Source organism: Schistocerca piceifrons, chromosome 6 (genome assembly GCF_021461385.2).
Source record: "Schistocerca piceifrons isolate TAMUIC-IGC-003096 chromosome 6, iqSchPice1.1, whole genome shotgun sequence".
Taxonomy (NCBI): Eukaryota; Metazoa; Arthropoda; class Insecta; order Orthoptera; family Acrididae; genus Schistocerca; species Schistocerca piceifrons.
Window position 1 is genome coordinate 510,953,883 of NC_060143.1, and position 13,234 is coordinate 510,967,116.

At 48.3% G+C, this 13,234-nt stretch overlaps 1 protein-coding gene across 1 annotated transcript in view; it reads right to left on the reverse strand.

The window, feature by feature from the left end:
* The window catches only part of LOC124802982 (dachshund homolog 1), a 969,696-nt gene that overhangs the window by 555,485 nt on the left and 400,977 nt on the right, over positions 1-13,234 (reverse strand). Inside the window, exon 3 of the mRNA XM_047264082.1 lies at positions 12,364-12,500. Within this exon, the coding sequence (XP_047120038.1) occupies positions 12,364-12,500 (137 nt within the window). The remainder of the gene's footprint in view (positions 1-12,363; positions 12,501-13,234) is intronic.

Here is a 13,234-nt window from a genome sequence, read left to right on the forward strand (position 1 = left end):
GCGCGGTTCCAGACTCTAGCGCCTAGAACCGCTCGGCCACTCCGGCCGGCAGCACGTCTTCAAATATCGATACCATGAAACACATCTCTCCCACTGCAAGCACTTTACTTTCCATATTTTGGGAGTAAGTACCAAAAAGAGGACAAAAAATCCATTAAACATGTGCTCTAAAACGCATACATTAAAAGCTATGAGCGCTTGTCCATCTTCGATACTGTGAAACATCCCTTCTGTTGAAGAAATGCCCATGGCTCTTATGGTATGCATCTTAGGGCCCATATTTGCTTGACTTTTTTTCTCGTTTAGGCCCATAGTACCACCTAAAAAATACGGAAAGCAAATAGCTTGCAGCAGAAGAGGTGCTTTTTATAGTATCAAAGATGAACAAGCGCTCATAACTCTTAAGGCAAGCACTTAAGAGCCCGCTTTTAGTAAACATTTTTCTTTTACTTCCTGGCAGATTAAAACTGTGTTCCGAACCAGACTCGAACTTGGGAACTTTGCCTTTCGCGGGCAAACGCTCTACCAACTAAAGCGCGACTCACGGCCCCGTCCTCACAGCTTTACTTCTGCCAGTACATCGTCCCCTACCTTCCAAAATTAACAGAAGCTCTCCTCCTTTCTTTCAGGAGTGCTAGTTCTGCAAGGTTCGCAGGAGAGCTTCTGTAAAGTTTAGAAGTTAGGAAACGAGGTACTGGCAGAAGTAAAGCTGTGAGGAGGGGTCGTGAGTCGTGCTTGGGTAGCTCAGTCGGTGGAGCACTTTCTCGCGAAAAGCAAAGGTCTCGAGTTCGAGTGTCGGTCCGGCACACAGTTTTAATCTGCCAGGAAGTTTCATATCACCGCACACTCCGCTGCAGAGTGAAAATCTCATTCTGGATTTTTCTTTCAGTATGGTGCGAGGAACCCGTTCTCGAAGTCTGTAAGGGGAACGTAGCTACACCCCACATATGCGGAGTAATCAGTTTGTTACTTCGTCATGTAAATCTTCCTGGCAGGGACCACGACCTCAGCAACCATCGACGCGAACAGCTGGGCTCCGTGGCCGATCGAAGGTCACTAAAGCGTGTAAACTGAGACGGGGGGCCCATTAGGAACATTAGTGTGGGGGTGGACCAGAGGCCGACCGCTGGTGGTGCGCCGGGCGCTGGCCCGGACCGGGCAGAGCACAGCTGGGAGCAGGATGCGGGATGCGGCAGTTGATTTGTGCGTCCGTCTGCCGTCCGCGGGGCGCCCCGGCGTGTTTGCGGCGCGGGCATAAATACTGGATCCCACCGCTGGCCAGGCGCACACACGCACACAGCCAGCCCCCGGCCCTGTGTACATTATCCAGTCGGCAATTCGCACAATCAACACGAAGAGGCCCGGTTCGCCACAAACAAACATATTGTCGCTTAGCGCGCGTCGCCGCTGACAGTCGCTGCGCGCCTTCCCGCCCGGTCCGTCCGACTGCGCGCCAACACTTTGCGCCAGCTGAATCAGCGGCGATTGCAGCTAAGCGCCTGCCGCGCCGCTGCCACTGTGTGGCAACACTCTCCGCCACTTACTGGCCGCGTTCCCACGCTCCGCGTTATTTCAGCCCCCGCTGTCCGCTTTGTACACTCCGACTTCCCGGATGAACCAAACAAATTTCTTCCAGCTACACACGTTGCGTCTGTACACCGCAAACTACGTAATCATCTGCATATTTCTGAGGTGTTTACGGCGTGACTGATACACACTGACGGAAAGTACACTACTGGCCATTAAAATTGCTACACCAAGAAGAAATGCAGATGATAAGCGGGTATTCATTGGATAAATATATTACACTAGAACTGACATGTGATTACATTTTCACGGAATTTGGGTGCATAGATCCTGAGAAATCAGTACCCAAAACAACAACCTCTGGCCTTTATAACGGCCTTGGTACGCCTGGGCATTGAGTCAAACAGAGCTTGGATGGCGTGTACAAGCACAGCTGCCCATGCAGATTCAACACGATACCACAGTTCATCAAGAGTAGCGACTGGCGTATTGTGACGAGCCAGTTGCTCGGCCACCATTGACCAGAGGATTTCAGTTGCTGAGAGATCTGGAGAATGTGCTGGCCAGGGCAGCAGTCGAACATTTTCTGTATCCAGAAAGGTCCGTACAGGACCTGCAACACGCGGTCGTGCATTATCCTGCTGAAATGTAGGGTTTCGCAGGGATCGAATGAAGGGTAGAGCCACGGGTCGTAACACATCTGAAATGTAACGTCCACTGTTCAAAGTGCCGTCAGTGCGAACAAGAGGTGACCGAGACATTTAACCAGTGGCACTCCCTACCATTACGCGGGGTGATACGCCAGTATGGCGATGACGAATACACGTTTCCTATGTGCGTTCACCACGATGTCGTCAAACACGGATGCGACCATCATGATGCTGTAAACAGAACCTGGATTCATCCAAAAAAATGACGTTTTGCCATTCGTACACCCAAGTTCGTCGTTGAGTACACCATCGCAGGCGCTCGTGTCCGTGATGCAGCGTCAAGGGTAACCGTAGCCATGGTCTCCGAGCTGATAGTCCATGCTGCTGCTAACGTCGTCGAACTGTTCGTGCAGATGGTTGTTGTCTTGCAAACGTCCCCATATGTTAACTCAGATATCGAGACGTGACTGCACGATCCGTTACAGCCAAGCGGATAAGATGCCTGTCATCTCGACTGCTAGTGATACGAGGCCGTTGGGATCCAGCATGGCGTTCCGTATTACCCTCCTGAACCCACGGATTTCATATTCTGCTAACAGTCATTGGATCTCCACCAACGCGAGCAGCAATGTCGCGATACGATAAACCGCAGTCGCCGGCCGCGGTGGTCTAGCGGTTCTAGGCACTCAGTCCGGAACCGCGGGACTGCTACGGTCGCAGGTTCGAATCCTCCCTCGGGCTTGGATGTGTGTGATGTCCTTAGGTTAGTTAGGTTTAAGTAGTTCTAAGTTCTAGGGGACTGATGACCACAGATGTTAAGTCCCATAGTGCTCAGAGCCAAACCGCAATCGCGACAGGCTACAATCCGACCTTCATCAAAGTCGGAAACGTGATGGTACGCATTTCTCCTCCTTACACGAGGGATCACAACAACGTTTCAGCAGGCAACGTCGATCAACTGCTGCTTGTGGATGAGAAATCGGTTGGAAACTTTCCTCATGGCAGCACGTTGTGGGTGTCACCACCGGCGCCAACCTTGTGTGAATGCTCTGAAAAGCTAATTATTTGCATACACAGCATCTTCTTCCTGTCGGTTAAATTTCGTGTCTGTAGCACGTCATCTTCGTGGTGTAGCAATTTTAATAGCCAGTGGTGTAAATAGCAACACCAAAATCGTTCATGTAGAGAAATCAAATTACGGGAATACATTTGTCTAGGTAATATACGTAAGTGATTAAATTCCAAGAACACACCTTAATGCAAGCACAAGATAAGCCGTTGCAAAGTGAAATGTTGGTACATTTGTAAGCGGTTAATCAGCAGAAGGTTGAATGCAAGCATGCAAACGTGCATGTATTGTATTGTACAGGTGGCCGATGTCACTTTACGCATGCAGGTTGTATTTGGTCGGTCAATCGGGGACAGTTAATGCTGGTTGTGGATGACATGCGAGTTGTCGTCCGATGATGTCGCATATGTGCTCGATTCGAGAAAGATATGGCTATCTAGCAGGCCAAAGCACTCTGTAGACACACTGTAGAGCATGTTGAGTTACAACAGTAGTATGTGGGTGAGCGCTATCCTGTTACAAAACACCCTCTGGAAATGAAACTTCCTGGTAGACTAAAACTGTGTGCCGGACCGAGACTCGAACTCGGGACCTTTCGCGGGCAAAGTGCTCTACCATCTGAGCTACCCAAGCACGACTCACGCCCCGTCCTCACAGCTGCACTTCAGCGAGTACCTCGTCTCCTACTTTCCAACCCTTATAGAAGCTCTCCAGATGGTAGAGCACTTATCTCTCTAAAAAGTATGTTGGGAGTAAAAGTCAACAACAATGAACGAAATTTGAATTTTTATTTTTTTTTGGTCATAAAGTCGGTGCCACATGCTACTGAAATGGATTTATGTTGGTAAGAGTGTACTGAGAGGTATTTTCAGATTCTAAGTTCGTAAGTAGAGATCAGTACATCTATAAAAAGTGTGTTGTTAACGTAATTCAACAACAGTTAACGATTTTTGTAAAATAATTTTCCGTGTGGGCATGAAGTACCCCCTCCCCATTGCCTGCGCCGCCCCCCCCCCCCCCTTGGTAATGTGCGCTATGGAAAAATTTTAGTATTGCTAGGATTCATTGGATATTGGATGAATCCACTGTACTCTGTTTGTCTTCCTTTTTAAGTGACGATAAACTAAAAGCCATGGCAGCGTTTGTTCTCGTTCCATTTCTCTAGTACCGTGCTGGGTGACTGAGAAGGAAGAAAATGACGGGCGCTACCGTACCGTGCACAACAGCCGAATAAATGTGAAATTCCCGCGGCGGCCTGGCGCGTACACGGTGCCGCATAGACGGCTGCCGGACGAGTGTGAAATGGGCGATAAGTCAGCTCGACACACTCCTCCAACAGGTACAGAAGTGATCGATGGTGTCCGTCTCGGAGATCTGCCCGCGGAAGCGCGCACGCAATTTGCGCAGTGGAGCGTTCCTCTTGAGGGCCGCTACAGAAAGCCGGCGTGCCACAAAGGAGCGGGACTGGGCAGTTTGCGGGATAATTTAAATAGGCGCGAGGCGGCCGCGGCAGTAATGACTGTTTTGATAAGATTCCCGCCGCCCACAAAAGGCGGCGCCGTCGGCGTCGGCGAATCGCGCCGTCGCGCGTAGCCCGCCGGCCCATTGTGTCGCACCTGGCCGGCTGTTTGCATAAACAGGGCAAAACAAACAATTAGCAGCCGTCGCCACAATGCGAGTCCGCGGAGATAATAAAAATAATGAATGGGAAAAAGGACGCCGGCAAACAGACGGCGCCGGCCGGAGTCTTCATTGAGCACAGACAAAAGGTATTTGCTTAGCGGCCGGCCGTGCGAGCTCGGACACGCGGCACGCCTGTCAGACGCCCATTCGGAAGGCAGCTGCGCGTGACGCCGCCTGCGTAGGCGGCAGTCAGACAGAGACCGGCCTATCCGCTGTACACGTCAATAGTGCCCGGGCGCAGGAGAGCGCTTGCGAGTCCTTGGCAGGCAACACTGCAACTGTACGGACCTTTAAAACGGAATGACAGCTTATTCTTCATCGAAGAAAAGAAGGGAAATAAGGGATTAAGTCTCGTCGATGACGTGTACGACTTCTGATTCAGGAAAGCTAGAGAGGTAAATCGGCTGTCCCTTTTTAAACGAACCAATACGGCTCCGAATATTTTCACTCTGCAGCGAAGTGTGCGCTGATATGAAACTTCCTGGCAGTTTAAAACTGTGTGCCGGACCGAGACTCGAACTCGGGACCTTTGCCTTTCGCGGGCAAGTGCGTTCTCCTGGAACTCGCCAAACCCAAACACTTCCATCGGAGTGCACGGGGTATTGAGTGAGTATCAATCCAAATCACCAGTCTTCAGTCATCCACTGTCGAGTGGCATCGCTCTTTACAGCATTTCAATCAGCCCTTAGCACTGACAACAGAAATGTGTGGCTAATCAGGATCTGCTCGAGCATTTTGCACCATTCTTTTCAACTCCTTACTCACAATCATTGTGCTACCTGGACTCAAGAACGACTCCATACTACTTTTTTATAACCACTCTCTACAATGGTCGACGGTCCCTGTCCGTCAGTACATCAGGCTCGCCTTGTCTTTGTTTAGCGCTCGTTGTTCCTTCGCGTTTCCACTTCACAGTCACGTCACTCTTGGGCAGCTTTCGAAGGCTTGCAATGTCCTCGATGCACTTATCACTCAGGTGACAAACAAGGACCAGTCCACGTTCGAACTCACTGAGCTCTCTTGACCGATCCATTTTGCTGTTACTTCTTCCCTACTGGCAACACAGTATCCCCCATTGCCTTTTATACTGGTGGATACGCCTCTCTTGACATCTAGTGGTCAATTTCGAATTACATAGGGTCGTCCTGATACTTCAGATCAGAGAGTGTCTATGTTACATATTACTTCCTCTCGCTTACAGGTGTAGGGTTTATACGCTTGCTCCTACAGTTGAATGTTCGTGAATGCAACAGGGCGGGGAAAACAAAGGTGGAAGCAGACTGTCACATTATGTGCAATGCCATAAAGTAGCATCACCTGGGCACTACAGATGTGGATGTATTTAGGAAGTGCATACTGCTGTAGTTCAAATCAGTCCCCGTCGCCTGTCCCATGCTGTGGACTCGAATAATGTTTTCCTTGGTTTCAGTAAAATCCTTTGGGTCAATACCTTTTTACGACTCTATTCATCTTCAGGATAGTTAGTGGTAACGCTGTGGTTATAGCAGTGGACTGAGATTCGGAAGCAACTCAAATTCTTGTAAGGACATTATACATTGAAAAACCAATTACGCTGCTATAATGTTTTTTATTGAGCTCTTCTGATTACTATGAACTCATTTCGAAACCTATGGTCATTTTCAAGCTATATCCTTAGCACATCCTTAACGATGGTGCTGTCGAAATGGTAGTCCAGATGGAGATGTATTAACTTTCCGTTTATGCAGGTACTGCACACTGTTTTCGAGACGGTCGACTATTATTGTATTTGACTGCTTATTTTTACAGATTTTAACGATGTAAAGAAGTGTAAATAAAAATACTGATAACTGAAATTCGGCCATCCGAATGGGAATTTTCTGTGTCTTCCCTGAAATTGCATAAGACGAACGCCGCGGGAGTCCACTGAAGAGAATATGAAATGGTACGAACGCGTAAAATCAGTATTAGGGCTCGTGACCCACAGGTTTAGATTTGTTGCAATGGTACTGAGGAATAGTTGTGAATCTGTAAAGCAAATGGAGTACAAGGCGCTGATGTGACTAATTCTCTTCTACTCTAGCGTCTGGAGTCCTTATCAAGTGGGCATAATCACAGACTTCGAACGAATCCAAAAACGCGCTGCAAGCATCTTAACAGGACGGTACTGAAACAGAAATTCGCGAAGAACTTAAATGGGAATCCTTGGAGCAGATGCGAGGCAGTTATCCGGAAACACTGTTGGATGCATTCATAGCACACATATTGCCATATTCGTATATCACGCGGAGGAATCGCGGGAATTAGACTAGAGAGATAAGGGTGCGTACATTTTTTTTCCTCGTTCAGTATGCGAATGGATTAGGAGAGAAAAACATTAATATAGGTACAAAGCACCCTCTGCTATGCGCTGCGGAGAATATACGTAGATGATGTAAACACTAACGATTTCCTTCGTGATACTGTCACTTGCCCGGTTGTGCTCCGTCTGTAATGACCTAGTTAGACAGTGATCTTCATTCACGTTCAAGTCGAAGAGGTGTAGAGCATTGACCTTTCCCCTTATCGTCTATATCGATTACACGTACGTGAGTTATTCTCAGTAATGTGTTACTACGTCTCTCCTCCGCGCCATAACCACAAAAAACTCACATGCTGTGCGAAAACAGCCGCCTGTCGCGTACCGGAAGCACAGTTGCTGCTACGCTTCAGTTTCCAAACTGCGAGATGATAGTGCGTCACACATGTTGCCGGTGCGGAAAATAAAATTGTGACGGTCGGAAGAGACGACTACGAGCCATCCCGCCTGTTGCCACGGCTGGCGGTGCAGAGCTATTAGCGTTTCGGTTACGCTCTCCATCCTCGGTACGGCTTCCACGAGCGCTGTTGCGTTACGTGCCGGCCCCGCGACCATCAGGGGGCGCGCAGAGCGTCTACCCTTCCCGGCCGGCACTATTACCGCCTCGCCCGACACTTCACGTAAAAGCTCGCGTGCTAATCGATTTTTCGCACGTTGCCGGTAGTAATCGCCAGCACTTCCAAAAGCGGCGGCGGCTCTGTTTCCCTCTCTCCTCTCGCACTGTGCGCGCCGCCCCCGCCGCCCCCTCACCGCATCTCATTCTGGAGCAATCCACGGCGTCCATTTCCAGGCACGAAAGCGGCGAACCGAAGAGGGCGGTCGGCCAGCCGCTTACCTGGCCCGCAATTTCGTATCCTTGCAGCGGAGTGTACTCCCGCTACTAATATTGACTCAATTACCGAGAGAAAGCACCGGCGTTCTCCTCGCGGTGCCCTACCCCGCGCGACTGTGTGCGCACGCGTGAGTGTGTGTGAAAGAGAGAGAGAGAGAGTTGGAGAGGGAGAGGAGCGAGATGAGTGGAGGAGTGGGACAGGTTAGGCAGCGGCCGGCGGGCGCGTCAGCAGAACGGCGCCGCGCGAGGACACAGAGGAAGAAGGGAAAAGAATGGCGAACGAGGTTTCCGCGGCACCTTGTGCCGTCAGCACAAGATACATTGTTTCGTTATTAACACAAGTTGCTGACAGGAAAGCAAATAAGCTTTAATGGAAACGTTAATGAATAGAAATGGCGGTAGCGAGGTATGGGGAGATGGGAGGGAAGGGTGGCGGAGGGGGAGAGGAGGTGAGGGGTGGGGAGAGAGGGGCAGGAGGAGAAGAAAGAGGAGGAGGAGGGTAACTGCGTAGGAGGAGAAAGGGGGAAGAAGAGAGAACAGTGCGAGCGGTTGGCTGGGGGCACGGTGCCAGCATCGCGTCAGGTCAAACTCAATTTGTACGTCTCGCGAGTCCTCTCTGGGGACGGCGGGACGGCGGGACGCCCGCAAGCACTCAGACCACCGCTTCTGTGCTCCCTCGCATTTGCGCCTAGCACTGTGATTTATAGATCGATTCTCATTTTGCGCTCAGTAACGACAAACGCCGGAGTTGCGATCACAGAAATTTCACTTCATCTGCCCAATATCACATCAACACGCGCGTAAGTACACAGTATGTGGAGGAAAATACGAGAACGCTTGAAGTATCAAAGACTTGATACACCAAACAGACATTAAATTTTTTTTGTCCGCAAGATGCCTTTCTCTTCCTGTCCTGCGCTAAAGATTTCCGTTTTTTCATCCCAAACACACCGAACATCTTCCATATTCTGTCCCCAGTTTTCAGTCGCCGTCTACGCCTACAAGTTTTCATCTCCTATTGTAACTTCCAAACTTTTAGTAGCTGTTTACATCACTGATCGAAGATGTGACACACAATATACACACAGTACAATCACAATCATATCGTCTGATTTCAGTCGTAGACTTTGAATAATCCTCCACTCGTATCACGTGGCACAACACTTTCTTCCGTGATAGAGGGAGAACTGTGCTTGGGCAGAAAGACTGTCACTACACCACCTCATGAGCACATTTTTTTCTGATTTTGTATGTTCAATTAGCGTCATATACAGTGTGTTTCAAAATCTTTCCTTGAAACATCTGGCAGTAACAGATGACGTCATATGGAACAACTTTTGTCAAACACAAAAATTTCGGCGATGTTGGTATTAGCTGGCCTTGGAACGACGAGATTTCACCGAACTAGCAGCGTATACTAACCAGGTGTGCTTCGTACTACTTACAAGCGAATGAGGAACTTTAATTTTTCTGCTATTTAGTACGGTGCAGATGACTGTATTGTAGGCAACACGCAAGGCATACTCACATCGTAGAATGCCTACGCCCATTCGCCTCTCGGGAGCATAACTAATACAAGAAGACTCCTAGCACTGCTGAGAAGCGTCAGCGAACATTCTCTATATGACAGAAGTTGTTTCCCATGACGTGATCTGTCACACCTACACGTTTCATGCAAGGACTTTTAAAGACGCTGCATGTGGGAAGAAGTCATACGTCTCCTGAATCCTGTTCGAAAACAGACTCTCGGAGTTTTAACACTGCATCCTTTCTTCATGCTGACGCCTCGCCTGGGTCCGTCACTGGAGCTGGATAAGCATCCCTGCGATGCTCTCGCACCTAATGAACCAACCTTTGTCAAATCGCAACTCTCCTTTGTATTTTCGCGCGGCTCCCCCCGTCGGAGGTTCGTTCTTTCTTGGGCATGGGTGTGTGTGTGTGTGTGTGTGTGTGTGTGTGTGTGTGTGTGTGTTTTGTCCTTACCGTAAATTAGTTTAAGTTAGATTCAGAAGTGTGTAAGCCTGTAAGCCTAGGGACCGATGACCTCAGCAGTTTGGTCCCATAGGAACTTACCAAAAATTTCCAACTTCTTTTGCATTTCATGTATCTCCTCTTCTAATCTCGCGAGATGAGCATTCCGAACTGATGATGAATATTCAAGAATCGATCTACATCGGTTCTGTGGTGGATTTCCATTTCGTAGCCATTCTTCCTATGAATCTGACGTTACTGTAAGTAGTTTTATGTGATCATTCCCCTTTAAACAACTGCGGATACATCCTCTTACAAATTTTACGTTATGGCTGAATACCGAGAATTCCAACCATGAAATCAAAATATATTGGGCCTTTTCGTTGATCTATACAGAGTGATCTGGAACCTCACCGACAGCTTTCCAGAGGTGGTAGCATGGACAAAAACAAGAAAAAAATGTTGAGTAACTATGGGCTATAAAGAGCATAACTTAAGAGCTGTGAGCACATTTTCATCTCCGCAAGTGTGAAACACATCTTTTACTTAACAAGTGGTTATAGCTCTTAAGGTATGCATTTTATAGCCTAAGTTTACTAGGCATTTTTTCTTGTTTTGGTGCATGTTGCCACCTCAGGATGTTTGTCGGTGGAGTTGTGGGCCATCTGCATATATAGCAAGTTAGGTGATAGAAAATGGTAGCTGCGTGTAGAAAATAAGGAATAAAATATATGTGGGTACAAAAGCGTTTGAAGAGGCGAGGATTTATTGACAGCAAAGAGAACTGCAGAAAAAGTAAGAATGAGATCCGTGACGTGTTTTATCTGGAGAGTAGTGTTGTTGAGAGTGAATTGTGGACACTCAGAAGGAAAGAAGAAACATTGCAGAATAACGCTTAAAGTGAAATGGAGTGATGTGATGAGGTACAAATAAATTTCGCGTCTGTAGCACGTCATCTTGGTGGTGTAGCAATTTTGATGGGCAGTAGTGTACTTCGCCACACCGGCACAGTCAGTGGCTTTGCACAACTGCACGGACTACCTTTGAAAGCGTCCTTTCTCAATTCAAATTCCCATTCACGCGTCCCAGCCCACTTGATATTACCCCCTAAACTCAAACAACAATGTAGAGGCTGTAAAACTCTGTTGGAATAATGCCTCTGCTTCGAACGAAACTAGCGATTCTACCTGAAACACAAGCATAGGCGCTTTAAACTAATGAAACTATAAGGTTTCACAGATCTTTCCAAGTCCCACACCTGACTTGAAAATGTCTCTGGAACCATACACTTTCAGTTAAATTAGCTGTCTGTTTTTCTGGGCTTCGCGTAAGTCTGGAACAACTAATCCTCTTCGTCATCGTCCATTATACGTTTAACTATCAGCACGGATAGGATTTTCCTGTCTTTCTCTCCCACTTAATCCATTAATATTGTAAAGTTGAAATAAAAACTCTTTTTTCGATAATTGTTTCCAGACAGCACGTGTGAACTGGGTAGTTAATGCTCTTGCGGTTTCATTTTCTGGGAAAACACAAATGCGGTGGGAGTCTAGTTTCTTGTTTCCGACGCAAAACTGACAGTTAATAGTAACACTCCCACCTCGTATTGACGATGGAACACACAAATTGCGTCACGATTCAATAAATCAGACACTAGCCGACCTCTCTCCAAGGGTCTAACGCTGCAACGGTCACTGGATGGACGTTCTCCTGGGAGTCAAGTTTCTTGTTTCCGACGCAAAACTGACATTTAATTGTAACCTTCGCACCCTCGTAATGAGGATGTAACACATAAATTGCGTCGCGATTCAGTACATCAGTCACCAGCCGACTTCTCTCCGTCTAACGCTGCAACGGTCACTGGATGGACGTTCTCTTGGGAGCCAAGATTCTTGTTTCCGACGCAAAACTGACAGTTAATTGTAACACTCCCACCCTCGTATTGACGATAGAACACACAAATTGCGTCGCGATTCAATACATCAGTCACCAGCCGACTTCTCTCCAAGGGTCTAACGCTGCAACGGTCACTGGATGGACGTTCTCTTGGCAACCAAGATTCTTGTTTTCGAGGCATAACTGACAGTTAATTGTAACCCTCGCACCCTCGTAATGAGGATGGAACACACAAATTGCGTCGCGATTCAATACATCAGCCACCATCTGACTTCTACGCGGCGTAAAACTCCTGCTCCTATTAAAGCCCTGCTTGAAAGAGACTTCAGCGCTAGAAGTAGCCGCTTGGCGCAGTGATCAGCAGACAGAGAGAGAGCTGGAGTGGAGCTGGACTTACCGGCGAGGTGTCCGTTCTCGTAGCCGGGGTAGTCGCCGTTGTCGAGGCGGTGCTTCTTGAGCGCGTGGTGGTGCGGCGCCAGGTGCGAGGCGGCGATGCTGAGCCCCACCGACGCCCGCTTCGGCGGCCGCCCAGGCCTGGAGCTGCGGAGTTGCACAGAGTTACTGTGGTTAGAGGCACCCGTTAGTAGGACTGGGGATCGGGACCCGGGACTCCAGCACCGCCGGCCGCCTCTCTACCCAACTCAAGACTGGGCCACTAGACAAGCAGGGGGAAATCACCTGCCCCTTCTGCCGATGCCTATGACGAAACGAGACGAAGCCTGATCGAAATGAGGTAACTCCAATATCAGTGACTCGGTAACGTCTATCCAGAAGAAGTCCTCTAATTGATGTCTATTGCAACCAGCCAACTGCATTCCAAAGACATCGTACTCCTACAAAGCCTCATAAGTAATGTATATTTCTGACACCAGAAGGTACTGTGCAAATGATGGACAGATTTAAATACTTGGGAGAATTTATAACAGGAAGGAACAGGAGGAAGGGGGGAATAACAGAGAGGATAAAGAAGATGAGGTCAGCCTTCTGCATGACGAGAGAGATATACAATAAAAAGAATATATCTAGAGGCAAAGATAAGCCACTACAAGGCAACGGTGAGGAATGCAGTATTATATGCTGCTGAGACGATGACACTAGGAAGAAATGGGGCAGAGCAACTAGAGAAAGAAGAGAGAAAAATACTGAGAAAAATACTAGGTCCCAAAATGGTGGAGAGAGGTGGATGCGAAGACCTAGGGAAGAATTGTACCGGAACTTGAGAACAATATCTGGGGAAATCAGACTCAAAAGGACAAGGTTTGCTGGAC